At 41.2% G+C, this 27,401-nt stretch overlaps 1 protein-coding gene across 3 annotated transcripts in view; it reads left to right on the forward strand.

Moving 5' to 3' along the window:
* LOC104986061 (chromosome unknown open reading frame, human C20orf194) overlaps nucleotides 1–27,401 on the forward strand; it is a 171,685-nt gene that overhangs the window by 100,600 nt on the left and 43,684 nt on the right. For all 3 annotated transcript variants that reach the window (XR_824995.1, XM_010836482.1, XM_010836483.1), the window contains 9 exons: nucleotides 1,316–1,427; nucleotides 2,421–2,491; nucleotides 3,383–3,433; nucleotides 4,015–4,102; nucleotides 20,435–20,538; nucleotides 24,808–24,954; nucleotides 26,157–26,245; nucleotides 26,663–26,764; nucleotides 27,009–27,126. Coding sequence is in view for 2 of the 3 variants with exons in the window: in XM_010836482.1 (XP_010834784.1) it covers nucleotides 1,316–1,427; nucleotides 2,421–2,491; nucleotides 3,383–3,433; nucleotides 4,015–4,102; nucleotides 20,435–20,538; nucleotides 24,808–24,954; nucleotides 26,157–26,245; nucleotides 26,663–26,764; nucleotides 27,009–27,126 (882 nt within the window). In the remaining variant the exon portion in view is untranslated. The remainder of the gene's footprint in view (nucleotides 1–1,315; nucleotides 1,428–2,420; nucleotides 2,492–3,382; nucleotides 3,434–4,014; nucleotides 4,103–20,434; nucleotides 20,539–24,807; nucleotides 24,955–26,156; nucleotides 26,246–26,662; nucleotides 26,765–27,008; nucleotides 27,127–27,401) is intronic.

Consider the following 27,401-nt stretch of genomic DNA (forward strand, 5'->3'; position numbering starts at 1 on the left):
TAAGAAAGTTAACAAAAATATAAAGCCTATCGTTTTATGCATTTCTTTATCATGACAACATGGATGAAAGGACTTTATGGTTTCTTTTTTTTTTTCCTTTCAACTCTTCTGCCACCTTTTTTTTTTTAGAATCTCTCAGTCTCTTCTGTAGGCCAAGGTCTTTTGTCTCTGTCCTAAGGGTAGAGCAGGGTCCCACACAAGGACATCAAGATATGAAAATGAACTCTAGTTTCAGGAGCTCTGTACCTGGTCATTCAGCAGTGTCAGGCCAGGAGGGGCAGGAACCTGGGAGGGCTTATCATGCAACTTACTTCGTATCCCTCACCAGATTTTCACAGTCATCTCAGACTCCAACTCTGGTTTATACCATTTTCTGCATTTCCTCTGCTAGGTTGTCCTCAGAATTATTTTATTTTCACTAGTTTTTAACTAAATTAGAACCTTCTTACCAGCCATTCAGGAGCTTTCTCTGAGTTGCTCCAGTTTTTTTTTTCTCCTGACCTATGTAAGACTCTTATTTTTATTTGTCTTGGCCATAAAAGCTTGAACAGTTTTCTTTTAATTTTTTGGTCCTGAAAGGAGTGTTTGTATGTTTTGACATATAGCCAAAAATATCTGTGAAAACCTGTATCTTACTTTCCAGATTTGTTCAGAACTTGAGCCCAAACCAAAGAAGGAATGTATGACCATGTGGACATAGTAGAATGTAGCAGTGGTCACAGTTAAGAAAGGCTGTTACATTGCTTTTCAGGCAGGAGAAGCAATTTGAGGGAATTTATAGAAACATATGGAGAAGGCAATGGCACCCTACTCCAGTACTCTTGCTTGGAAAATCCCATGGTCGGAGGAGCCTGGTAGGCTGCAATCCATGGGGTCCCTAAGAGTCGGACACGACTGAGCGACTTCACTTTCACTTTTCACTTTCATGCATTGGAGAAGGAAATGGCAGCCCACTCCAGTGTTCTTGCCTGGAGAATCCCAGGGATGGGGGAGCCTGATGGGCTGCGGTCTATGGGGTCGCACAGAGTCGGACACGACTGAAGTGACTTAGCATAGCATAGCATAGAAACATAAAGATATTCTTCTTCTAGCCCAAGTGTGCCTCTGACCTAGGAGCAATTGTAAGGAAGCCTAGGTGATCCTGAAGTCATCTCCCAGTTTGAGTTGCATTTCAAGATAACTTGAGTTTTCCTTAGAAATTCTCAAGTATTTTTTTGCCATGTGGCTTAGTATTTTGTGGTCTATTTCTTGTGGATCTTTCCCTGAATGTTTAGGACTGACAACTGGTCTAACTCTGGTTTCTCATTTGATACAGGCTTGTATGGCCATCTATGACATTCCTGACTTGCTGGGAGGAAGGGGGTGCTTAGGATCTGTGGTGTTCTCAGAATCATTTTTGACATCTCAGATTTTGGTTAAAGAAAAAGGTAGGTGTATGTCATCTTTGGAAAGCAAAACTTGAACTTCCTTTTATATATGTGTGTATATATATGTATGTGTGTGTGTGTGTATGTGTATATATATATGTATATGTAATATTTGGCAAACCATAGTCTAAATCAAAAGACCAGGAATAAACTGGTGAAAATATTAGAATACTTGCAATAAACAAAGGGTGTATTTCCTAATTTATGAAGAGCTTTTATAAATTGATACAAAAGAAACAAGCTACCCAATGGTAAATGGGCAAAAAATATGAGCAGGCAGTTCACCAGAGTGTTTGAAAATAATATATATATTTTTAATGTTTATACACACACACATGTACATAAGTGATCCCTGAACACAGGTTTAAACTACACAGATTTTTTTCAATAAGTATATACTACAGAAGTACATATTCCATGGTTGGTTGAATTCATGGATGTGGAACTGTGGATATGGAGTGCTGACTGTAAAGTTACTCATGGATTTTCAAGTGTGTAGAAGGTCAGCACCACTAGCCCCCACATTGTTCAAGGGTCCACTGTGTGTGTATGAATATGAATATGTACAGCCTTACTAGTAGTCAGGAAAAACAATTTGAAGCAATAGTTAGATCAGTTTTTTTATCCATTATGGTAGCAAAAAATTCTATAGAATGATAATATCCAGAGCTTGATGACCTTGATAATTTTTGTTTGGTTTTTTAATGCAAACACCTGTACTACCTTGGCAAAAATTAAAAGCATGGATTGAAAAGGACTCTGTATTTAAATATGTATTTCTATTTGTCTTAAAAAGAATAATCACATGAGGAAGCCTTTCTCCATCCCCTCATTAGGTTCTTGTCCCCATATGAGGAATTCATTTTCTGAAGGCATCAGACTTTGTATCCTAGTAAGAGGAGCTCTCACTCTTGAGGATGGGAAGCAGTCAGGGGCCTGCAAGGTGGGCTCTGGTGGTGGGCAGTAACCGACATGTCTGTGGTCTTCCTGCAGATGGCACTGTTATCACAGAAACCAGCTTTATAATCCTGACAGCTGCCATACCCAGATTCTGCTCCTGGCTGGTTAGTATCATTCATCAGGTGAAAACGGAGATAAACGTGGAGAAACTGGGGAGAAAATTTAAGGACGAGTCTCTGGTGGGATGTCAGATCCTGACCTAACCACTGTTCAGATAGACGTTTTTATCTCTGCTCTTCTTCTCTATACAAATGAATCTAATTTCATTAACGTGTAATCTGGGGAAAGTTCCAAAAGAAAGTAAATTATCTGGGTCCCTGTTAAATTGTCAAGGGAAGAAGTTAATATCCTCATTTTACAGATGAGGAGCCTGAGGTTTAGAAATCTCCCAACCTGTCCAGGGTCACACAGGAAGTGAAAAGTGGATCGTGTGCTCCCTTTTCTGTCAGAATAGTTGCTGCTGAGTTTTTACAACCATGTCTCTACATGTGGAAAGGTCCCATCTTCATCTGTGGGACTCGGTCTGAATCTCTGGTGCCTTGGGACACAAAGTACTAGTAATGGTCTAAGTACCTATTTCAGAATTTGTTTATATTCTGTTTCTACAATTCTGAACTGAATAAAGACAAGCAAAAGTCATCCTCTAATGTGAACATGTTTAAATGAGAACACATTCAAAATATTTTAGTATGTTCTCTTTCCTTCATCCCTAAAATTCGTTTTCTCCAAAATGAAATGTAAGTGGAGACTAACATACTCTCTCCACATAATGTAGGCTCATTTAGCTGGACTTCATGTCCCTGTAAGGGAGCCTACCATGGCCTGTGCTCTGCATCTGGTATCCAGCAACCAGGTCTGCCAGCCATCAGGGCCTGAGAACCCTGGATTTGACAGAGAGACTGCTCTCTTAGAAATATGTGAACACAGGGGGAGACCTAGCAGAGTTTATGCCCTTGAAGCAGTGAATTGAAAATCTGTACTCCTTTTGGACACAGGTAGAAGATATTGAAGTAAAATTGTCTGAGAAAACCCAGCAGTCAGTTCTGGTAAGCAGACTTCTTATTCTTAATGTTGTCAAGATGAAATGTAAACAATTTATAAAAACAATTTAACATATTTCATCTTACTGCTAATCTAAGGGTTCTATACCTCCTTGTCTCAATTCCTGTTGTATTCTTCCCCTTCAGAGCAGAGCTCTAGAAATAACCACGTATGGAGTACACAAGCGGGATTCTTACTGCCATTTAAACCTTTCCGTGTTTTTTCAAAATCTCTCAGTACTTTTAGAAGCAGTTCTCAAATTGAGACATATAGAACTGAAGGTCAAGGCTTTAGGCCAAGGAGAAGCCACCTCTGTTATCAGAGGATATAAATTTACTGGAATATGGACAAGCATTGCAGACCATGGTGCCTAGACTGAGAGGACCTTAACATTTTTCTTCTCAGCATAAGTCACAGGTGCCAGTAATATGGCAAAGAGCCAAGAAGTGCCAAGAACTGGAAGAGAAGTTGAGTATATCTGAGGCTGACTTAGCAGCTTTTGTAGACATACAAACGTGGACAGAAGTTTTGATTCTGTCAGTGTTTATGCTGTAAATCACCTGCTCTTTGTGTTTGTTTTTTCAAGGGAGATGAGTGTTTCCTGGGTACTTTTCTAACTAGAGGAGAAGGAGCATACCTTTATTCTAGTAATTCACAATCTTTGCCTGAAGAAGGTGAGCAGCTCTGACTTTTCTGTTTTTTACTCTGTCTGGGTCCCTCTTTCACAGGTTTTGACATGAATGTTGTAATTAATGATACATGGGATATTTGAAAAAACTTTTGAGTGTAGAAGTGTTTTCCCACAGCTTTTCTCTTTTGATCTGTCCATTTTCCAGATGAGGAGACTTGTGCTAGAAAGGACTGCCGCCAACTGCACTGGTCCTCTTGTTGCTGCCTGAGGATTGCTCTCAGGATGGGCTAGAGCAGCAGCATGTCCAGAAATAGGTTCTGTTGGGCCAAAACAAAATCTGGATTAGTTTTTTATATCTGTGTAACAAATCACCACAAATTTCATAGCTTAAAACAACATGCATTTATTATCTCACAGTTCTGTGGGTCAGAAGTCCAGGCAAATTTTGCTAGATTTCTGTGTAGGGTTTCATAATACTGAAGTCAAGGCATCAGCGGGCTTATCTCTGGAGTCTCTGAGAAAGAGCCTGCTCCCAGGCTCATCCAGGTTGTTTGCAGAGTCCATTTCCTTCAGACTGGAGAACTAAGGTTCTTTTTTTTGTTGCTGGCTATCAGCTGGAAGCAGTCTTAGCTCCTACTTCCAGAGGTCCTTGACCTGTGACCCTCTCCCATCTCAGCAACAAAGAACCTGCATCGTGTTGAATCTCTGACACTGTTAATCTCTCTGAACTCCTCTTCTACCACCCAGAGAAAACTCTGCTTATAAAGGGCTCATGTGATTGGAGGAGACCCAATCACATAATCTGCTTTTTGCTATATGATGTTACACAAACACTGGAGTAACCTAAGAGGCTGAAGGTCATGGGGGCTGTCTTAAATTTCTGCCTACCATAGTATGCCCTCTGACCCCAACAGTTCTCACATGAAAGATATAATCAACCCCCATCCAAGAGCCTCATTCCATTATGGCAGCAATTCAAAGTCTTAACTCTGACCAGCTGAAAAATCCAAAAATCTCATCATCAAGATTATCTAAATCAGCTGTAGGTGAGGCGCTGGCTTGTAATTCATAAAGTACAGCTCCTGAACAAGATTCCTTTCCATCTGTGGACCTGTGAAATTAGAGGCTCTTTATCTTCCCTAGCCCTCCCAATGTACAAGGTAGGAGTGGTATAGGGTATAGACATTTATATTAAAAAGGAGTCCCAAGCCCAAGACAACTTTGAAATTAAGCTAGGCAAACTCCAGCTCCTGGATTAGGTTTCAAGGCCTGGGAATAGCCCTCCAAGACCCTTAGCTCTGCCCTCTGGGTTCTTTGTTCTACTTGTTAAACTCTTAGTTCTGCCTCCTGGGTTCATGACTCTACCCTCTTAGTTTGTGACTATACCTGTGTCATCCTTCCTTTTCGTGAAGGTGGCACTTTGTAGCTTATTAGTTTTTCAGCCTGCTTCTTCCCTCTAGAATTTTGGGGGTCCAACAGGCTCCTTTCATTTTCTATTCTCTCTATCCCCTTCAATCCAAACTGGCAGTATTTCTGCTGATTTAAAGTTCTCAAGAACTCTGTGGGTCTTGCATGGATTTCCTGGGATTCATTCCATACTCCTTTTGGTCTCCTCAAAATAACGTATTCTTATGAGTCCTATTCTTTCCATGTTAGATAAGCCTTTTTTGTTCCACAAATTCCTCATCCTTTACTAAGCAGATTCTCTCTCTGGATAATTTGTTCTTCTTGAAAATTCTCTCCAGTGGCAAGTTGCTCTCCATGTTCTCAGATCACTGGTTAAACTTTAGCTTCTCCATTGTCACAGAAGACAAAACACAAGGAGTTCTGGTTTTCGATCCACAAAATGCCAGGTAGCGTTCACTATCATGACTGTGCTGTGGCCCCTGCATTCCTGCCTCTCCAGATCCTGGTGCAGAAGACCAGGAAGTTAGGAACATTTGCTGAAAACAAGAGTGTGTGTGACAGTACTCCCAGCCTTGAGGCAGAATTGCATAATGTTTTAAAATCAGCTTGTAGACACAACACAGAGACAGTTATACTCTGTCATAGTTGAGCCAGTTATAATATTTAGCAAGGATATTTGCCAAAATCAGTTTTCACCTTCTTAGCAAAAGGCCTTGTTAAAAAAATAATCTTACACTGTATTGAGTTATCCAGCAAGATTCAGTCTATCCTGAGATCTCTGTTGTTGTTCAGTCACTAAATCATGTCCGACTCTTTGCCACCCTATGGACTACAGCATGCCAGGCTCCCCTGTCCTCCACTGTCTCCTGGAGTTTGCTCAGATTCATGTCCATTGAGTCAGTGATACTATTTCTTCCTCTGCTGCCTTCTTCTTTTGCCTTCAATCTTTCCCAGCATCAGGATCTTTTCCAATGAGTCTGCTTTTTGCATCAGATAGACAAAAGTATTGGAGCTTCAACTATAGCGTCAGTCTTTCCAATGAACATTCAGGGTGAATTTTCTTTAGGATTGACTGGTTTGATTTCCTTGTAGTCCAAGGGACTCTCAAGAGTCTTCTCCAGCACCACTGTTCAAGAGCATCAATTCTTCGGCACTCCGCCTTCTTTATTGGAGAAGGGGATGGCAATCCACTCCAGTATTCTTGCCTGGAGAATCCCATGGACAGAGGAGCCTGGCAGGCTACAGTTCATGGAGTCACAAAGAGTTGGGCACGACTGAGTGACTAAGCAGCAGCAGCAGCCTTCTTTATGGTGCAGCTCTCACTTCCATACATGACTACTGGAAAAACCATAGCTTTGACTATACAGGACTTTTGTTGATTTGCCTTTGAACTGATTCCCAGTTGATTCTGAAGAATGAACATGCCAGCAGCCCAGACCAGTGCCTTTTCTCTGGTTTTGAACCCTTGGGACTAAAGAAAATTAAATCAGGTGGAAATCACATGCTCACTTACAAGTAATTTAAAAATGGCAGAGCAGGACATGTGCTCATCTTCTGCGAGAACTCCAAAATTGCAACTCACTGCTGAACTACCATCAACAGGAGAATGTTGGATACCACCAAAAAAAGATACCCCATGTCTAAGGGCAAAGGAGAAGATCCAACAAGATGGTAGGAGGGGCAAAACCACATTTAGAATCAAACCCAATAACTGCCAGAGATGCTCGGAGGGCTCAAACAAAACTTTGTGTGCACCAGGACCCAAAGGCCCCACAGAGACTGAGCCAGACCTGCCTTTCAGTGTTTGAGTGTCTCCTGTCAAGGCATGGGTCAGCAGTGGCCTGCCACAGGGACAGGGACTCTGGCTGCAGCAGACCTGGGACATGTGGTATGTGGCCTAAGCCCTTTTAGAGGGGGTTACCGTTAGCCCCACCATAGAGCCACTGAGCAGACGACCCACAAACTGCAGTACTATTATACCAAAGAAATTCTCGCAATGTTAAAAAATTCTAGGACCCACAACAGATATCCCAACCTGGGGATCTGGCAAAGGAACTGAGAATCCCCAGGGAATTTGACTTTGGGGGCCAGTGGAATTTAATTACAGAACTTCCACAGGACTGGGGAAAACAGACTCTTGGAGGGCACACGCAAAACTGTGTGTGCACCAAGACGCAGGAGAAAGGAGCAGTGTCCCCACAAGAGACTGAGCCAGACTTGCCTTTGAGTGTCCAGGAGTCTCTGGTGGAGGCGTGGGTTAACACAGTGGCATGCTGCGGGGTCAGGGGCACTGAATACAACAGTGTAGGCAAAAGTCTTTTGGAAGGAGGTCGCCATTACAACCATTACCCCTACCATAGTTTGGCCTCAACCAAACAACAAGGAGGGAACACAGCCCCACCGATCAGTAGAAAATTGGATTGAAGATTTACTGAGCATGGGCCCACCCATCAGAATAAGACCCAGATTCCCCCACATCAGTCTCTCCATTCAGGAAGCTTCCACTAGCCTCTTATCCTTATCCATCAGAGGGCAAACCAGAATGAAAACCAGTCATACAAAACTAACCAAACCGATCACATGAGTTACAGCCTTGTCTAACTCTGTGAAACTATGAGCCATTGCCATGTAGGGCCACCCAAAATGGATGGGTCATGGTGGAGAGTTCTGATAAAACTCTCCAGTGGTCCACTGGAGAAGGAAATGGCAAACCACTTCAGTATTCTTGCCTTGAGAACCCCATGAACAGTACGAAAAGGCAAAAAGATAGGATACTGAAAAACAAGCTCCCCAGGTTGGTAGGTGCCCAGTATGCTACTGGAGAAAAGTGGAGAAATAACTTAAGAAAGAATGAAAAGATGGAGCCAAAGTGAAAACAGTGCCCAGTTGTCGACGTGACTGGTGATGGAAGTCAAGTCCAATTGCTGTAAAGAACAATATTGCATAGGAACCTGGAATGTTAGGTCCACAAATCAAGGTAAATTTGTGGATCACTAAAAAACTGTGGAAAATTCAAGAGATGGGAATACCAGACCAACTTACCTGCCTCCTGAGAAACCTGTTTGTAGGTCAGGAAGCAACTGTTAGAACCGGACATGGAATAACGGACTGGTTCCAAATTGGGAGAGGAGTACGTCACGCCTGTATATTGTCACCTTGCTTTTCTAACTTATATGCTGAGTATATCATGTGAAATACCAGGCTGGATGAAGCACAGCTGGAATCAAGATGGCCAGAAGAAATATCAATAACCTCAGATAGGCAAATGACACCATCCTTATGGCAGAAAGCGAAGAGGAACTAAATAGCCTCTTGATGAAAGTGAAACAGGAGAGTGAAAAAGCTGACTTAAAACTCAACATGCAAAAAAACTAAGATCATGGCATCTAGTCCCATCACTTCATGGCAAATAAATGGCGAAACAGTGGAAACAATGAGAGACTTTATTTTCTTGGGCTCCAGAATCACTGCAGATGGTGACTGCAGCCTTGACATTAAAAGACGCTTGCTCCTTGGAAGAAAAGCTATGACCAACCTAGACAGCATATTAAAAAGCAGAAACATCACTTTACCAATGAAGGTCTGTATAATCAAAGGTATGGTTTTCCAGCAGTTATGTGTATATGTGATAGTTGGACTGTAAAGAAAGCTGAGCGCCAAAGAATTGGTGCTTTTTAACTGTAGTGTTGGAGAAGACGCTTGAGAGTCCCTTGGACAATAAACAAATCAAACTAGTCAATCCTAAAGAAAATTAACGCTTAATATTCATTGGAAGAACTGATGCGGAAATTGAAAATTCAGTTCTTTGGCCACTTGATGTGAAGAGCTGACTCATTGGAAAAGACCTTGATGCTGGGAAAGATTGAGGGTAGGAGGAGAAGAGGGTGACAAAAGGTAAGGTGTTTGGATGGCATCACCGACTCAATGGACATAAATTTGAGCAAATTCCGGAAAATAGTGCAGGACAGGGAAGCCTGGCATGCTGTAGTATATAAGGGAGCAAAGAGTCGAACACAACTTAGCAACTGAACAACAGCAACAACTAGTTTTGTCATAGCTTTCCTTCCAAGGAACAAGCGTCTACACAAGAATAAAGCACACAAACCAGGAATTTCTCGAACCTTGTCACACACCTGAGAGCTTAGATTTCACACTTGCTTAGTTTCTGAGGAAAATGTAGTTTGAATCAGGAGATGGTTTTCTGAGGCCAGAAGTTTCAGTAGGAGCAGAGAATTTAAATAGAAGTGTGTTAAGCATTTTACCACTTTAGGGCTCAGGTCAGTTTTATAGGACTTGAAGTTTATAATTCTTTGGGGCTCTTGTAAGGAAAGTAACACATAAAATAAGTCTCTTCCTGGGCCTTGGAAGGGGGCTTAAGCAGGTGATGAGGGGTCCTGAAGTTTAAATATCCTTTGGATCTAGGTAAATCTGCCTGTTGCAGATTTACCTCTGAAGACATTTTAAAAAGTCACCATTGTGCTTATTTTGATTGATCTTCATACGTTGAGCCCCATAGAAGGTGAAAAAGTTGCCTGAGGTTCTAGTACAAGTTAGTGATAACATCTGGAGGGTGGTCCAGGTCTTTTACTTTTCAGTCTAGGGAAGGCTCAGTGAAAAAGAATAGTACTTCCTTTACCTTGAAATGTTTCCAGTTCTGTTTAAATTTTTTCTTCCTCAGTTAGTGACTTCTGCTATCACAAGGCTTTTTGTTATGCAGCTTTCTGTTCATTCATTTCCTTTATATGCCCTTCTCTTCCCCACCCTGCTGACCTTGGTCAGGCTGGCTGCCAAATACCTAATCCTCTGGAGCCTGCTTTATTTATTTGTTTATTAAATGATGACCTTATCAAGGGTCATTTTTTTTTTTTAATTATTTTTGACTGTGCTGGATCTTCCTTGCTGCACAGGCTTTTCTTTAGTTGTGGTGAGTGGGGGCTACTCTCTAGTTGCAATGTGCAGGCTTCTCATTATGATGGCTTCTCTTGTTGTGGAGCACAGGCTCTGTAGGCTAGGCTGCAGAGCTTCGGTAATTGCCGGCTTCAGTAATTGCAGCACTTGGGCTCAGTAGTTGCGACTCATGGCCTCTAGAGCACAGGCTTAGTAGTAGTAGTGCACTGGCTTAGTTGCCCTGCAGCATGTGGGATCTTCCCGGACCAGCGATCGAACTTGTGTCTCCTGCATTGGCAGGCAGCTTCTTTACCACTGAGCTCCTGGGAATCCCAGGAGCCTGCTTTAGAGTTTACCACATACACCTATATCCCTAAACAATGTCTTATTTTTTAATTAAATATAAATTAGAATCATACTCTGTCGTATTCTTCTGGGATTTGCCTTTTTTACTCAGTATTCTGATCCTCAGATTCATCCAGATTGTTTTGTGTAGTCATATAGTTGATTCATTTTCATGATTCCATAGGATTGCTTTGTGTGAAGATATGCTGTTTATCCTTTTGACTCTTGGTGGACATTTGGGTTCTTTATAGTTTTTCGCTGTTGTAGACAGTGCTGTTGTGAGCATTTTCATATATGTCCCTTGGTGCACCTGGCACTAGATAGTGCCTTGCAACACGTCTTTCTTGCTGTATCTAAAGACATAATTGCCGTCTATTTTATCTCAGTCCTCTGACTTCCCTGCTACATTTCTGGCTGGTTTGTATCAACAGCACTGAGATCTCTGGTACGTTGGTCCTCCCTTAATGTTTGCCACTATGATTGCTTCAAGTTTTGATATCTCTTTGTGTGGAATTTTCTGTGCTTTGCCCCCAAATAAAGTCAGCCACTCTGACAAGCCTGCCTCACTCCCTCATAAGACTTCTGCACCATGGAGCTGGAAGAGAGGTAATGTGAATAGCCTCAAGCTAAAATATTCCAATTTCTACTATTTTTACCAAGTTTCAGTAGAATTCCTTGAATGCATTTCAGTTTTGTTGTATAACTTTGGTCTGTTACCAGAGTCCTTAACTTTTTGTTTTTGACAGTCAGTCCAGTTTTATGGCTGTTTCCTGGGGAGAGAATTTTCCAGACTCCTCACAGCCATTTCAGAAGTTCCAAACCCCAGGACTTCTGAAAAGATATTTTCACTTGGTAAAGAACTGTAGGTTGACCATTCCTTTCTGGGCTTTACAGATGTAGCTGTACTCCACTGTCTTCTTGCTTACATTGTTTCTGAGCAGAAATCTACTGTCATTCTTATCTCTGTTCCTTTCTATATAACTCCAGCTGCTTTGAAGATTTTCTTTCTTTTTATCATAGATACTAAGCAGTTTGATCTTTATGTGACTGCTGTGGTTTGTTGCTTATCCTTGGGATTTATTTAGCTTCTTGAATCAATGGATTTAGAGTTTTCCTCAGACTTGAAAATTTTTTGCTCATTATTTCTTCAGTTTTTTCCCTTTGCTTCAAGGATTCCAATTACATACAATTGGCTGCCTAAAGTTGTCTCACCACTCCCTGATTCTCTGTACAATTATTTTTAGTCTTTTTTTCTCTTTGTGTTTTATTTTGCATATTTTCTGCATATTTTAATTTACTAATCTTTTGTTTTGCATTGTTGTTACAAGTTTTTTAAATTATCATTTGTTAATTGGAACAGAAGGTGCTGGATGGTGAGCCAGGTCCAACAAAAGACCACTAAAGAAATTGAAATAGAGAAGCGTATTATTCACAAATCCAGGAGGAAGTATATGGGATGCGCTGATGGGTCACACAGACAAACAGGGGAGAGGGGTCAAAGCAAGGTTCGGGCTAGACCTGGGGTATGTGCCTTAATTAAAGTCTGTGGGTGGAGTGCTTTGAGTTTTCCCAGGCTAAGGCCAAACTGGCCCATTCAAACCAAAGAGAGTGGAGGTTTTGGTAAGCTCCATTGGGTGATGAAGTCAATTTGACTATATAAGGGGCACACAAGGGGAAGACACTAAGGATTCGGGGAAGACTTTTGATGACAAGGGCTGCTGGGAAAGTCTTATTAGGAACTTACATTTGCTTGTGACTCTGCAGGCTGTTGTCTAGGACATGTGCTTGCATGAAGAGCCCATAGTGTCAGTTTAAGGCCTGTGCAGGCCACGTGGCCATACTAAATGAAATCTGAGGCAGCAGTACCATGGAATAGCTAACCTCTCAAGAATTGTCTCATGTCATTAGTCTCACTCAGTGTTTTTTTTTTCTTCTCAGGAAATGTATTTTTCATCTCTAGAAGTTCTGTTTAGATCCTTTTTACATCTTTCACGTCTCAAGTTAGCATAGTTCTGTCTTTCCTCTAGCCTTGAACTTATGTGATACAATTATAATAATTGTTATATTTCTCTTCTAGTCTTACCTCGGCCTTTCTTTTTAAGTTTTGTCAGGCAGGAGGCAGAGTAGCATTTAGTTTAGAACTAATTTTACCCCAGTACTGAGTCAAAATCCTTCTGAGATCTCTAGCTGCCATCCCTATAAAGCATGAGGTTTTCCACTGTGGCTGGTAGGAATGGGCAGAACAGTGCAAGGTATAAATTGATATTCATTATTTTACATGGGCATATCCATTTTTTTCTAGCATCATTTGTTGAAAAGACTCTCCTTTTACTTTAAATTGTCTTTGTACCTTTGTTGAATATCAGTTGACTATATATCTACTATCTTCTACAAGCCTAGTGAATGGTTGACACTCAGGCAGCGCTTTCATTATTCCTGTAGCAATTTACAGATTCAGAGTATTTTTTCCATCAGACAGAGATTATTTAGCAATGAGGAGCAGAGATGCTAATACCATTGACGCATAAAGTCTGAGAATTCTGGTGACCAAGCTTTCACTTTCCTGTGATGGGAAGGCCCAGACAGTGGCCATCTGTTTGATTATGTACCCTCTCATGTGTTCCCTTGGGCCCATATGAACTGTTGAAGGACACTTTAAAAGAAACTTCTCTATAGTACTGACCATGAATGAATTAGATAGCATATACCTACAACATACATAATACCCGTAGTTGCATGTTACCTGTGGTGTAGATGACTCTCAGGAATAGGATGTTGAAAGAGGTAAGCAAGTCACAGAATAAATGTGTGCTAAGATTCCATCCGTATGAAAGTAAAACAGACAAGACTAAGTCATATATAGTTTATAGATACATTGAAGTATGGTGAAACTGTATAGAATTTGGGATGTTGGTTCCCTTTCAGTGGAAGAGTATGTTTGAGGAAGAACACTCAGGAGGCTTCAAAGGCACGAGGAATACTTGATTTCTTAGGCTGAGTGGTGCAGTCTAGGCATCAGGGGTTGTTGTTTTGATTTTTTTTCTTTAAACCATATGTGTGTACTTCACATACTGTCATACATACAGAATGAAGAGTATCCACCCATTGCATCATATTTTCCCAGCAGTGATAGTGTTCCCTATTTATACAGGCTGGGCCATTGGAGGATTTTTATTTGTACAGCCTGTTGTCTGAAGGAGAAAAAGCCAAATTTTTATCATTAATGCTTGGTGTCTTATTTTTCCCTGAGGGCTCATTCCTCTCCTGTTAGACTTCTGGGGATGTAGAAGTCAATAGTAGTCCTGATGTAGTCCCCTTGCTCCTTGGGTACTGAGTGTGAACTTCCTCTTACCTTGAGTTTTCAGACTCGCAGAATAGAGAAGGAATGACGGAGCCCATCAAGCAAGGCACCAATGATTAGATAAGAAGACAGGGTTCAGAAGACCTTAGGATTTGGCTCCCACAGTCACTGAGAAGCCCCTACAAAAGCATATCCCATCAGACCACAGTTTGACAGTCATGAGTCCAGAACAGATACCTAAAGCATTACTAGTTCAAGTGGATTGGGATCTGAGAGACCAGGGCACTGGCACCAGACCACCCAGTGATGGACTTCAGTTATCTCACATGTTACTATTCCCAGAGCAAAACTAATGGGTAGCTGTGACATCAGTCTCTGCACCGGTACTATAATCAGCTCTTGTGTACTGAGTCCTTGCCCTGGATCAGGCCCCATAGTGAGTGCTTTTCCATACTTGTGAATTTCTCCCTTCCTCTTTTCCATTTTGTTTTGAGGCTTCAGAATCTAGAGGGAGAAAAAGTGCTGGAGATGACCTCCCTGATCTGCCTCTTTTCCCATCATCCCAGTGACTATGTGGAATATGCCAACTTTCAGATCTGTGCTCTTTTCTGGAAGCTTTGGAGTGATTTTGAGGTTTGTCTAGGAGGTCTTTAAGTTGGTACTTGTTCTTACGAAGCTTCACATTAGAGATACGTAGGTAGACAGTGACCCCAGGACATGGAAGAGCCCAGAAGCAGTAGGTAGGGAACAGTTTCTACCTGATTACACCTGTTGATCCCTCTCTGTAACAGTAGGTAAAGCCATCTTGTAGCTGGAGTTTATGAAGTTGTGGTGTTAGGAGAGTGCTGAGGGTTTTGGCCATGCCCTGGAGGAATTGGTAGACAGAGGTAGCAATGGTGGGACTGCCAGGCAGCACTTGAAGACTTTTTGAGATTGAGGAAGCAGAGAAGGTACCTCATCCAGTTAGCAGCAGATGGGCTGTGGAGAGAGCAAAGGTGAAGGAAAAATGTAAGAGAACTGAAGTGGCCAGCGTGTACAGTGCTCTGGCATCAGACAAACCTGTGTTCTGTACTTGCCTCCACTAACAAGTAGTTCTGTGACTTTTGGGAAGATCTCGCTAAACTTTGAGTTTCCCCATCAATTCTCTAAGAATACTATTCTCTCCCACTGGTAGTTGCAAAGATGCAAAACTATAATGTATATGACATGCTATGAGTAAAATCTATTCCCATCCCTGTCCCTGTGGATCAGCCCTGGGTATAGTTGAGAGGAAAGTCAAATTTTTGAGCAGTAAGAGAAAATGAGGTAACCAAAGGCTTTGAAGGCTCAGTGACATCACAGAATGAAGTTTGGGGAGTGAGATAGTTAAAAGGATGATGCCATACTGTAGTCAGAGATTAGGTTCTGGAGCTGAAGATTTCAGAAGTTAAGACATTCTGGGTGCTGCTTTACTGCTGTGGAGCTGGGATTGAGGAGCAGCAAGGCCAGATCTCAGAGGGAAAGGGAGTATCGGCTTCGGAAAAGAAGACTGTGAGCACATTCAGAAGCTATTTAAAGTGTTGTGGCATAATTAGGAGGGCAGTAGATGTGAGCAGTGAAGGAAAGGAGAGGCTTGAGTCTCTAAGGGAGTGAAAGTGTTGTGCCAGAGGGGGAGGGAATGGTCTGGGAACAGCAGTGACAAACCTTGGTGTGAGTGCAGGATGAGGCTGGGGCATGAGGAACCCCCACTCAGGAGAGCCACAGGGCAAGACTGTGTGTAGGTGAGGCTAGGTTTTACTTGTTAGCGGGTGGGAACCTTATTGGACTTGAAGCATTGAGTGCTTTGAACTGGGCTGGCTGGTAAGAATGCCATTAGTTCCCTCTGACTACTCATCTAGTTCGTCAGTTGATATTCAGATTTCAAACCTTCTTCTTGTACCTAAAAACTGCCTCCACCTCTCGCATTCCTCCCCACACCTCATTAATACACACACACAAGCACACATACTCACTAGGCCCCTCTGTGCCTCCTGAAACCCCACCTCCTCAGGAAACCTTCAAAACTTGGCCTTTGCTCTTCATATCATTATAGCCTTCCAGAGCTTTGGGGCTAACTTTTTAGAACTGCAACTCAAGGAATCAATCCCTCTTCTTAGTCTCATGTCCTCTGCCTTGAAAAAAAAAAGTGAAAGTGAAGTTACTCTGCTGCTGCTGCTGCTGCTAAGTCGCTTTAGTCATGTCCGACTCTGTGTGACCCCATAGACAGCAGCCCACCAGGCTCCCCCGTCCCTGGGATTCTCCAGACAAGAACACTGGAATGGGTTGCCATTTCCTTCTCCAATGCATGAAAGTGAAAAGTGAAAGGGAAGTCGCTCAGTCGTGTCCAGCTCTTCGCGACCCCATGGACTGCAGTCCACATGGCTCCTCCGTCCATGGGATTTTCCAGGCAAGAGTACTGGAGTGAGGTGCCATCGCCTTCTCCGGAAAGTGAAGTCACTCAGTCGTATCTAATTCTTTGCAACCCCATGGACTGTAGCCTATGAGGCTTCTCTGTCCATGGGATTTTCCAGGCAAGAGTACCGGAGTGGGTTGCCTTTTCCTTCTCCAGGGGGTTGCCTTTTCCTTCTTCAGGGGATTTTCCCAACCCAGAGATCAAACCCAAGTCTCCCACATTGCAGGCAGATGCTTTACTCTCTGAGCCACCAACTTTGCCTCAGCATACTGGTGGTATTCCCTTAGCCTTGCCTTGAGCTCTAAGGAACACTATTTCTTCTCTGTGAAAGCATGAAAAGAAAGGCTATTACAGGAACAGAAAGTATCCAGCTTGGACCAGTTCCAGAGAACAACTTTACCTAGTAGTCTTATGGGTGCCCTGGTTGTGTCATTTGGTTCTCCAAAGCAAGCCCAGGCCCAGCCTTAATCCTTATTACCTTCATTGTCCATCATTCTGTGATCTACTCAGTAGGGCCTGTATTGAGCTGCTTTGTAACCTTGGCTGCCTAGGAAGCAAGCAGCTCTCCTTAAATCTGAATCCTTGTCATAAGAAACCCACACTCAGTGTCTATGTCCCACCCATCTTGTTTTTGGGAATTACAGAACAGCAGCCTCCAGTAGAACACACTTGTTGCCCAACGCACATGTTCCTATGCTGGCAAGGGGCCCTTCAGCACCCTTCACCAGTCCTCAACAGCTGAGGCCACAGTGCTCTTTCTTGGGCCTTAAGTGAGAGATGTGGTCTCTTCAGAGCTGAGCCAGCTTCTGCCAAAATAGAAGAAAGGAGCATCTGTTAACTTAGTAATGGAGCAGACATACCCAAAGTCTTTTTTAGTATATTTTCCTGGAAGACACACATATGTGAATGTGAATTTTGCTTCGCTTCATCAGCTGGTAGCTTATTCACTTGTTTTTTCTGATTCTTATTGCAAAGACTGTATCTGATGCCTCATTTCTCTCTGAGGCCCTCAGAGGATACATGGCTTTCTCAGAGCAGAGGGCTCAGCATAAAGATTGTTTTTATTTTTTTAATATATATATTACTGAAATATATATGACTTACACTGTTTCAGGTGTGCAGCAAGGTGATTTAGTTATACAAATACACATAATTATTTTTGAAATTATTTTCCATCATAGGTTATTACAAGATATTGACTATGGTTCCCTATACTGTACAGTAAACCTTTATTGCTTGCTGCACATCTATTTTTTAATTAGAAATCTAGCATTCTATTCATACTAACTCAAACAAGTGGAATCAGAATGTCAAAATTTTTTTAGTTAGGCAAAAACTCATCAGTTTTCTAAAATATACATATTTATATATATGTATACAAAAGCTTTTCTACTACACTTGATAAAGGCTTGAGAAAGAACATAAAAAAAAAGATAGGAAAAAAAAAGATGGAGCAGTTGGAGAAAATAATAATGAAACGGAAGCACTGAATATGAAATAGAAAAAGTGAAACAAACTAGATAAAAGTAAAAGTTTTTACAGTCCAGTTGTTTTTAAACATGACTGCTCATTAGAAACATATCTGGAGCTCTGGAGAAAAAAAACAATACCAGAGCAATTTTATTCTTCAAAATATTTCAGGATAATTCTAATATGCATCTGGATTTTAAAAAGTTATTACAGGTTTTTCTGTTAGATCCTAGTTTTGGTGATACAGAGTTCTATTATTTTTCTGTTGATCGATCATGATACAATGGTATTAAATGAGTAATAGTTATATAATCACAACAGTAAAAGACATTTATCAGTTTTCACAATCAATAGCCAGGCAAAAAATAAAATATAATTGCAAGCCATAATGGGAACATGATTAACTTAACAATATAAAGTAATTATATACAATTTGGGGGGTCAAGCAGAGTGATGTGGTAAGTGTAAGTGCATGCATTTCACTTTTTCAGCCAGCCAGCCAGTCTATGTCTTTTGGTTGGTGCATTTAATACACTTATATTTAAAGTAATTATAGATATGTATGGTCCTATTACCATTTTTTTAATTGTTTTGGGTTTATTTTCTGTAGGTCTTTTCCTTCTCTTGTGTTTCCTGCCTGGAGAAGTTCCTGTAGCATTTGTTGTAAAGCTGGTTTGGCGGTGCTGAATTCTCTTAAGTTTTGCTTGTCTGGAAAGCTTTAGATTCCTCTCTGTCAAATCTGAAGGAGAGTCTTGTTGGGTAGAATATTCTTGGTTGTAGGTTCTCCCCTTTCATCACTTTAAATATGTCATTCCATTCCCTTTTGGCTTGTAGAGTTTCTGTTGAGAAATCAGCTATTAGCCTGCTGGGAGTTCCCTTGTATGTTATTTGTTATCTTTCCCTTGTTGCTTTTAATATATCATCTCTGTCTTTAGTTTCTGTCATTTTGATTATTGTGTGTCTTGGTGTGTTCCTCCTTGGGTTTATCCTTCCTGGGACTCTCCGTGCTTCCTGGACTTGGTTGACTGTTTCCTTTCCCATGTTTGGGAAGTTTTCAGCTATTATCTCTGCAGATACTTTCTCAGGTTCTTTCTCTCTCTCTCCTCCTTCTAGGACCTCTATAATGTGAATGTTGGTGTGTTTAATGTTGCCCAGAGTTCTCTTAGGCTGTCTTCATTTCTTTTCACTCTTTTTTCTGTATTCTGTTCTGTAGCAATAATTTCCACCATTCTGTCCTCTAGGTCATTTATCCATTCTTAGTTATTCTGCTATTGATTCCTTCTACATATTATTCATCTCTGTTTGTTCTTTAGTTCTTCTAGGTCTTTGGTAAACACTTCTTGCATCTTCTAATCTTTGCCTCCATTCTTTTCCTGAGACCCTGGATCATCTTCACTATCATTTTTCTGAATTCTTTTTCTGGAAGGTTGCCTATCTCCACTTCATTTAGTTGTTTTTCTGGGATTTTATCTTGTCCCTTCATCTGGGACATAACTTTCTGTTTTTTCATCTTGATTAACTTTCTGTAATATGTTTTTGTTATAGCTGCTGTGAGACTGTGCTTCTTCTTGCTTCTTCTGTCTGCCCTCTGATGGATGAGATTAAGAGTCTTGTGTAAGCTTCTTGATGGTAGGGACTGGTGATGAGAAAAACTGTCTTGCTCTGGTGGGCAGGGCCTTGCCCAATAAAGCTTTAATCCAATTATCTGCTGATGGGTGGGGTTGCACTCCCTCCCTGGTGGCTGTTTGGGCTGAGGCCACACAGCCCTGAGGTCTACAGCCTCTATGGTGGGGTTAATGGTGAACCCCAAAGGGGTTTACTCCAAGGGGGACCTTCCAGTGCCCCTGTCCCTGTGGCGAGCTCCTGCTGACCCACGCTTCCACAAGAAGGCCTCCAGCACTAACAGGTAGTTTTGCTTCAGTCTCCTATGGGGTCACTGCTCCTCTCCTCTGGGTCTTGGTGCATGCAAAATTTTGTTTGTGCCCTCCACAACTGGGGGGTCTGTTTCTCCCAGTCCTGTGGAAGGCCTGTAATCAAATCCTTCTGGCCCTGAATGCCAGATTCCCTGGGGATTCCCGGTCCCTTTTTCAGATCCCTAGGCTGGGAAGCCTGACATGAGGTTCAGAACCTTCACAATAGTGCAAGAACTTCTTTGGTATTATTGTTCTCCAGCCTGTGAGTCACCAACCTGGCAGGTATGGGATTTGATTTTATCATGATTGCACCCCTCCTACCATCTGCTGGGCTTCTTTGTCTTCGAATGTGGGATATCTTTTTTTGGTGGGTTCCAGCGTCCTCCTGTTGATGGCTGTTCAACAGCTAGTTGCAATTTTGGTGCTCTCACAGGAGGAGATGAGCACACGTCCTTCTACTCCACCATCTTGAACCAGAAGCTCAAGGTTGTTTAACTTAAGCACTGCAGAAGATCTCTAGTTACCACTCTGGCTTGCCCTAGGACCTGCAGGAAGAACACTGTGATACTGGCCACTAGGATCCAGCCCTCGGAGCTCTGACCAGCTCTCTTTTCCTTCCAGGAAAAGTACATTTCTTCTCTAATGGCCTTCTGTTTTCTGATCGTCATCACGGAAATATCATCATTTCCAAGGACCACATGAATTCCATTTTGTTCTATGATGGGGTAGGTGTTTTACAATCCAAGTTTTGATGTTCAGAAAGATACTCACACTTCTGAGGGTAAAATCAAATAACTCCCTGTCCCTCTGTCACTACAAGTCAATGGCTTAGGAACCAGCACTGCCCTTGAGGCAGGCAAGCAGGCAGGGAAGTCATGGAGAGAGAAGCTCTTGTCAGCCTCATCAACCCTGCCACTTTATAAAGGAGTTAAGTATAAATGACCTCCTGGTCAAGAGGGCCAGCAGCTACCCATGCCCAATTAACTTATCTCAAAGAAGACCAGCTGAAGGTGGCCTCCAGTAACCCTTCACAGATAGCCTCCGACCCAGAGACACAAAGACTCACCCACTTAAGAACTGGAAAGAAACAGCTTCCTGTGACATTTTTGGGGTTTCACTCACTTGTTGAACATGAGAAAGAATTATAAGAAAGCCTGAAAGGAAGAGAAATAACTAATTTTCTCCTTGAAGGCTTAGTTCCACCCCCTCTCATACTCAGAATTAACCTCCAGCTCTATGAAAGTTCTACTCCCAGAACCATCCTTTAATTCTATAGTCTGCAACAACAAGTCCCCCTTCCCTTGTGGGGATGTGGGTAGCTGTGAGTTTTCCCCTAGCCTGTACTCTCTGGCCAGGGCATGGCTCATTGTAGTACGACCCCAGAGCAGAGGGCAGGCTGTCCACCCTACAGGGTCTCAGCCTCAAAACCAGCTTGTTTCGGAGCCGGGAAAGAGACCAGGTGAAGTGGTTTGGTCAAATAGTGCTGAAAATAAATTCTGTTATCGAGTTAGAAAGAGTTCTTTCTTCCATAGAACTTAAGGCTGTTCAAAAATGTAGGCAGACCATCCAGACAGATTAGATGGTCCTGTTAGGTGAAGGCTTTAATATTAGGTTAAAGAGTCTTCCAACATCAGGAAAGAAAGGATGAATCTTAAGTGCTGGTATAATAAATTACTGCATTTTGGGGTGAGGGCTGGGTTTTAACTCATATCAAAAGTCAAAATGTACTTTTGAGAAAAGTAAAATATTTTAAAATTTCATAAGTAGAATATAGCTATTAATTATTTTCTTATGGTGAGAGCTTTTTAAAATTTAATATTTGTTTTATATTGGTATATAGTTGATTTACAGTTTACAGTAGTTTCAGCTGTATACCAAAGTGATTCAATTGTATACTGCATATATCTATTTCAGATTCTGATAACTTTTAAGATCTACTCTCTTAGACATGTATATTATTAAATGGTCACCACAATAAGTCCAGTTAAGAATATAAAAAAGAATATTTATTAAATTTTTAGGGACAGGAAGACATTCTAATCTTAAGCTTAGAAATGACTCAAGAAATTCTAAAGAAAAAGTTTGTTAGATTTGATTACTTAAGGATTTTTTCAATTTTTGCTGATAGTTTATTGAAGTATACTTTAAATGCAATTAACTAGCTACAAGGACTTAGTGTACAATGCAGGAAATGTAGCCAATATTTTATATTAACTATAAATGAATTATAACCTTTAAAAATTGTGAATCACTATGTTGTACACCTAAAATTTATATAATATTGTACATCAACTATATCTTAAAAAAGCATGTGAAAGATCTAATACTCTTATATTGATTACATTTAAAATAATACTTTAGATATGTTAGATTAAATAAAATATACATACAATTAACTGTATCCATTTAAAGTTTTGACAGATGTATATACTCATGAAACCACTAGCATAGTCAAGATACAGATTTTTGTCATGCCCAACCCTCCCAGAAGTTTTCTAATACCTTTTTGTAGATCATATTTCTCCCCAACTTCTGGCTTCAGGCAACCACTTACTAGCTTTCTGTCATTGTAGATTAGTTTGCATTTTCTAAAATGTTATATAAGTGGACATCATACATTCTGAACCCTTTTGAGTCTAGCATTTTTCACTCAGCATGGTTTTTAAGGTTCATCAGTGTTGTGTGTATCAATAGTTTTTCCTTTTTATTGCTTTTTTGATGAGTAGTATTCCATTGTATAGATAAGAGCATAAAGTTTATCAGACTAATAATTTAAATCTCTACAAAATATTCAAAGCAAAAGCACAAACCAGGAAAACCATTTTTAGTGATTTTTTTTTTAAATGAGTTAATATTTCATTTCTGTGACGAGCTCTGTCTTTACCAACATGAAAGCACTGAGTGCCAAATCATGGGTGTTCAGAGGACCTGAGGTTAGTTAACAGATATGTGGAAGCACAACAGATACAGCCTTACACTACCGTGTATAACAGTAAGTTAATAACGAGTAGATAAAAGGTACAGTAGACAAAAGGTGAGGTGGGATTGATAATATGGAATGTCCAGTCGTAGTGGTGGGCTGAGAGGGGAGTGGGATGCAGTCTTTGAAAATGCTGACAGATAGTTTACAACAACATGGTAGATACTAATGGTAAATTTAAGTTTTAAAAGCAAGATATGGAGCTGTAAAAGTAAGTATGACTTCCCAGTCATAGAAAAGGGAGTCAATGAACAGGAACAGAAGACTAGAAGGTTAAACAACCAAAAAGGTTGTTTAAAAAACAGTTTAAAAAAAGGTTGCATTTCCATACCCCACTGTGAATAATCTGAAAAGGTTCTTAAGAAAACAAGCTAACAGTGTTAGCTATAGTTGAAGTTGAGTGATGGGACTTGGGATTAATATTTTAAACCTTTTTTCTGTATTTTATTTTTATATTTTTCTCAAATTTTTATTTCATAATGAATATGACTTTCATTATCAAAACTTAAATATTAAAAAACTCTGTCCCCTAATATCAGAAACAAGACAAAAATACTTGTTTTTGCCATGTCTATTCAACATGGTATTGGTGGAAGTCCTAGTGAGAACAAGTTAGGCAAGAAAAAGAGATGAGGCATTTAATTGGCCAAAAAAAGAAGTAAAATTAGCTCTCTTCATGGATGACATGCTTTATATGTAGAAATTCCTTAAGACTACATACACAAACTATTAGAATTAATAAATTTACCAGCGTTTCAGAATAGAAAATAAACAGTTTAAAAAAAGGTTGCATTTCCATACCCCACTGTGAATAATCTGAAAAGGTTCTTAAGAAAACAATTTCAATAAATTTAACTGAGGAATTGAAAGATTTAAACACCAAAACCCACAATGCATTGCTGAAAGAAAGAAGACCTAAGTAAATGGTAAGACATCCCATGTTCATGGATTGGAAGACTTAATATTATTAAATAACAGTACTACCCAAAGCAACCTATAGATTCCTATTGAAATCTCAATGGCATTTTTTGAAGAAATGAAAAATCCCATCCTGAAATTCTTATGGAATCTCAGGGAAAACCCCACACCCACCCCCTGCCCAAGTAGTCAAAGCAGTCTTTAAAAGAAGAAAGTTGAGGACTTCCCTGGTGGTTCAGTGGTAAAAAATCTGCTTGCCAGTGACGGAGACATGGGTTCAGCCCCTGGTCCAGGAAGATACCACATGCCTTGGAGCAACTAAGCCTGTACCACAACTATTGAGCCTGTGCTCTAGAGCCCAGGAATCGCAATTACTGAGCCCTCTCACTCCAACTACTGAAGCCTAAGTGCCATAAAGCCTGTGGTATTGGCATAAGATCAGATGTATAGACCAGTGGAACAGAATAGAGAGCCCCCAAAGAAAGTCTTGCATATATGGTCAAAGGTTTTCAACAAAGGTGCCAAGATCATTCAGTTAAAAAAGACAGTCTTTTCAACAAACAGTGCTGGGAAAACTGGATGCATGCCTGGGTGCTAAGTTGCTTCAGTTGTGTCTGACTCTCTGCAACCCTATGGACTATAGCCTGCCAGACTCCTCTGTCCATGGAATTTTCCAGGCAGGATTAAGCAACAGTTTCTTGGATTTGACACCGAAAGCAGAGACAACAAAAGAAAAATATATATAAATTGGACTTTATTAAGTCCAGTTTAAAACTTCTCCACATCAAAAGTCACTATCAAGAATGTGAAAAGCAACTCACAGAATGGGAGAAAATACTTGCAAATCATTTGTCTGATAAGGGACTAATACCCTAGAAAGAGAGACAATATTTTCAGTTCAGGAGAAAAGACTGTGTACTTCCCGTATCTCCTAAAACTGGGTGTTGGCAGGAACTTCCGTAACTGAATCCCAGTGAACCACACAATGTGAAAATAATTGGACTGACATTCACCATATGTGTTCTGACATTAGATGTAAGGGCTAAATTCCTGCAAAATGGCTTTTCTCAGTGATGTTCCCTCTGTTTCTCTTCAGGATTCCACCAGTGTTGTTGCTGCCCTTCTGATAGACTTCAAAAGTTCATTGCTTCCCCATCTTCCAGTTCATTTCCATGGATCAAGCAATTTTCTGATGATTGTCCTTTTCCCCAAATCCAAGATATACCAAACATTTTACTCAGAGGTAACATCAATCATTATTCAGCAAAACAATTACTACCCTTTTTCCTAGCAATTTAATTGGTATGGCAGTGTCTTAGGGCTAACAATGAGGTGATGAGAGGGAGAGTTGGGAAGGGCTGCTGTGAGTGTAGCTGCTTCTAATCTCTTTGGGTCCTGGAATAGTGCTCTTGCCATTAAAAGATGAGAGCCTAACGGAACTGAACAGAAGGCTTTTTAGCTTCTAAGAAAAATCTTCTTTTTTGCTAATTAGACTTATTTCCCTGTTAGCTACTTTATTGAGTTGTTGGGCCCTACCTACTGGATCAGAGCTTGCTGTGCTGTGCTGTGATTAGTCGCTCAGTCATGTCTGACTCTTCGCGACCCCATGGGCTGTAGCCCATCAGGCTCCTCTGTCTGTGGGGATTCTCCAGGCAAGAATACTGGATTGGGTTGCTATGCCCTCCTCCAGAGCTTCCTACCCCACCCCAAAATGTCCTTCTCCATGGTTCATAGGCCCTGCCCTTGTGAGTCGTTCCACCTGGCAGGCTGCACACTATAGCTTGTCAGCACAGATTGCATGAGTGAGGGAGCTCACCAAGAACTACACAGCTTACTTAGAGACCAAGCAGTAACCAGAGTCATACAAATGGTCAGTCTCATTCTGGTGGAGATGCTTGGAAAGGTGTGACTCAGCAGTTTTTGAGAGGATAGTCCCTCCCTCAGGACAGATACACAGAACATGGAAGAGGCAAGAACCAGCCTTGGCTCCAGAGTGGCTTTTAGGGCCAGTCTGTGTTTCTGTCTTACTGCCAGCTGATCTGTTACCTCCTTGTACTTGTCTTTTCAGTCTAGGAACCTAGAGATTCTCTTCAGCCATTCCTCTGCCTCTAGGCAGGAGTTGCTTGAACTGCTCCTGTCTGGCCCTGTCACCAGGGAAGAACGTGTCCCTGCTGCCAGAACAGTATTACGTGATACCCTCCTCTCTGTTTCCTGTTCTCTTAAGGAGCAGAATCCCTGGGAGAGGAACTCAGAAAGAAATTCTAGTTTGTAAAAATACAGAACAGAATTGCTTCAGGCCTCTATTTTTGAAACAAACTTGTTTGTTATGATGGTTTTTCTCTGTACTGACAGTCTAGATTTTCAGCAGCCATCAAATCCCCATGTGGGTTCCATATCCTGTTGTTGGGTTTAAAGTGTTCTTTGCTCTAATTCTGTTTTGTTTAGGTCTTCTCCCCCTGGCAACAGCAGACTAACTCAGGGCTGTCTTTAAAAGTGATCCAGGAAGATGGATTATCTGTGGAACAAAAGAGATTGTAAGTGGCTGCCTTCAGTGTTTATGCTAGCTTCCCTAGGCTGTGTGTGTCTGCTGTCTCTGCAGGATGACTTGCATTATGTAACACAGAAGTCCTGGCTTCTGAAAGGGCCAACACAGTCATTTCAGTGCTGCCAGTTTGCAGGTAGTCAGTGCTCTTAGGGAACAGAAGTCAAGACAGATGAAGTCCACCAAGAATCAGAAAACCATAGTATTACAAAGGTTTCAGGCTAAGCTTTCTATGTGGGCAAACCAGTCACCCTGTATTAACACCGAATTTTGCTTAAGTCAGTGAGATGCTTCTTTTCAAAGTGTTGACTGTCACAAGACTTTGGCTTAAAAATATCAGAACGAGTTATGTAAAGTATGTGTGCTGTTGGGAGATGGAGTTCTAATCTGTGAACCTTTGATATTCCAGACACTCCAGGGCACAGAAGCTCTTCAGTGTCTTGAGCCATTCTGCTGGGGAGAAACAGAGTCCTCTAAAGCTACTCTCAGCTAAACTCCCAGAGCTGAACGGGTGAGCTCTGTTTTTCTGTTTCTTTTAATATATCAGAACTCTTGGTGTTGGTGCTTTCTAAGCTCCATTTTCTTTCTTTATAGCTTCTTAAGGATAATTATAAAAACACAACATACACAATTGTATTCGCTAGAGATAATCACTAAGGTTTCTGTTCAGCTATTAAATAAGTTTCTCATGTGAATGGGCACATTCAGAAAAGGCTGGTGATGGTAACATAATAGCACTGTCTTTGTTTTTCTAGGTTTCTCCAGCATTTTGCTGTCAGCAGCATTAGTCAGGAACCCGTGGTGAGGACCCATCTCCCTGTCCTACTGCAGCAAGCCGAAATCAACCCTATTCACAGAGTAGAAAATGATAAGGTATAGCAGCTCACCAAAAAAGCTGAGAATTTATGGGAGGATGATCCTGATAACCTACCCTTAATATTCAGTGTCATTTACAAAAAGGAGCTCAGGCAGAGTCCCTTTTATAAGACTCTCCACCTCCTTGAATACTGATGTAGTGATACACATGAAACCCCTTCTATACACTGACAGTGTACTGGCATCTACGTTAATGCCACCTGAGCCCCATGGCAGTGATGAAACCCTGTCATATTTCTGTGCCCTCCTCTTGCTTCTCCAGGTCTTCCAAA

Source organism: Bison bison, unplaced genomic scaffold (assembly GCF_000754665.1).
Source record: "Bison bison bison isolate TAMUID 2011002044 unplaced genomic scaffold, Bison_UMD1.0 scf7180017864063, whole genome shotgun sequence".
NCBI lineage: Eukaryota > Metazoa > Chordata > Mammalia > Artiodactyla > Bovidae > Bison > Bison bison.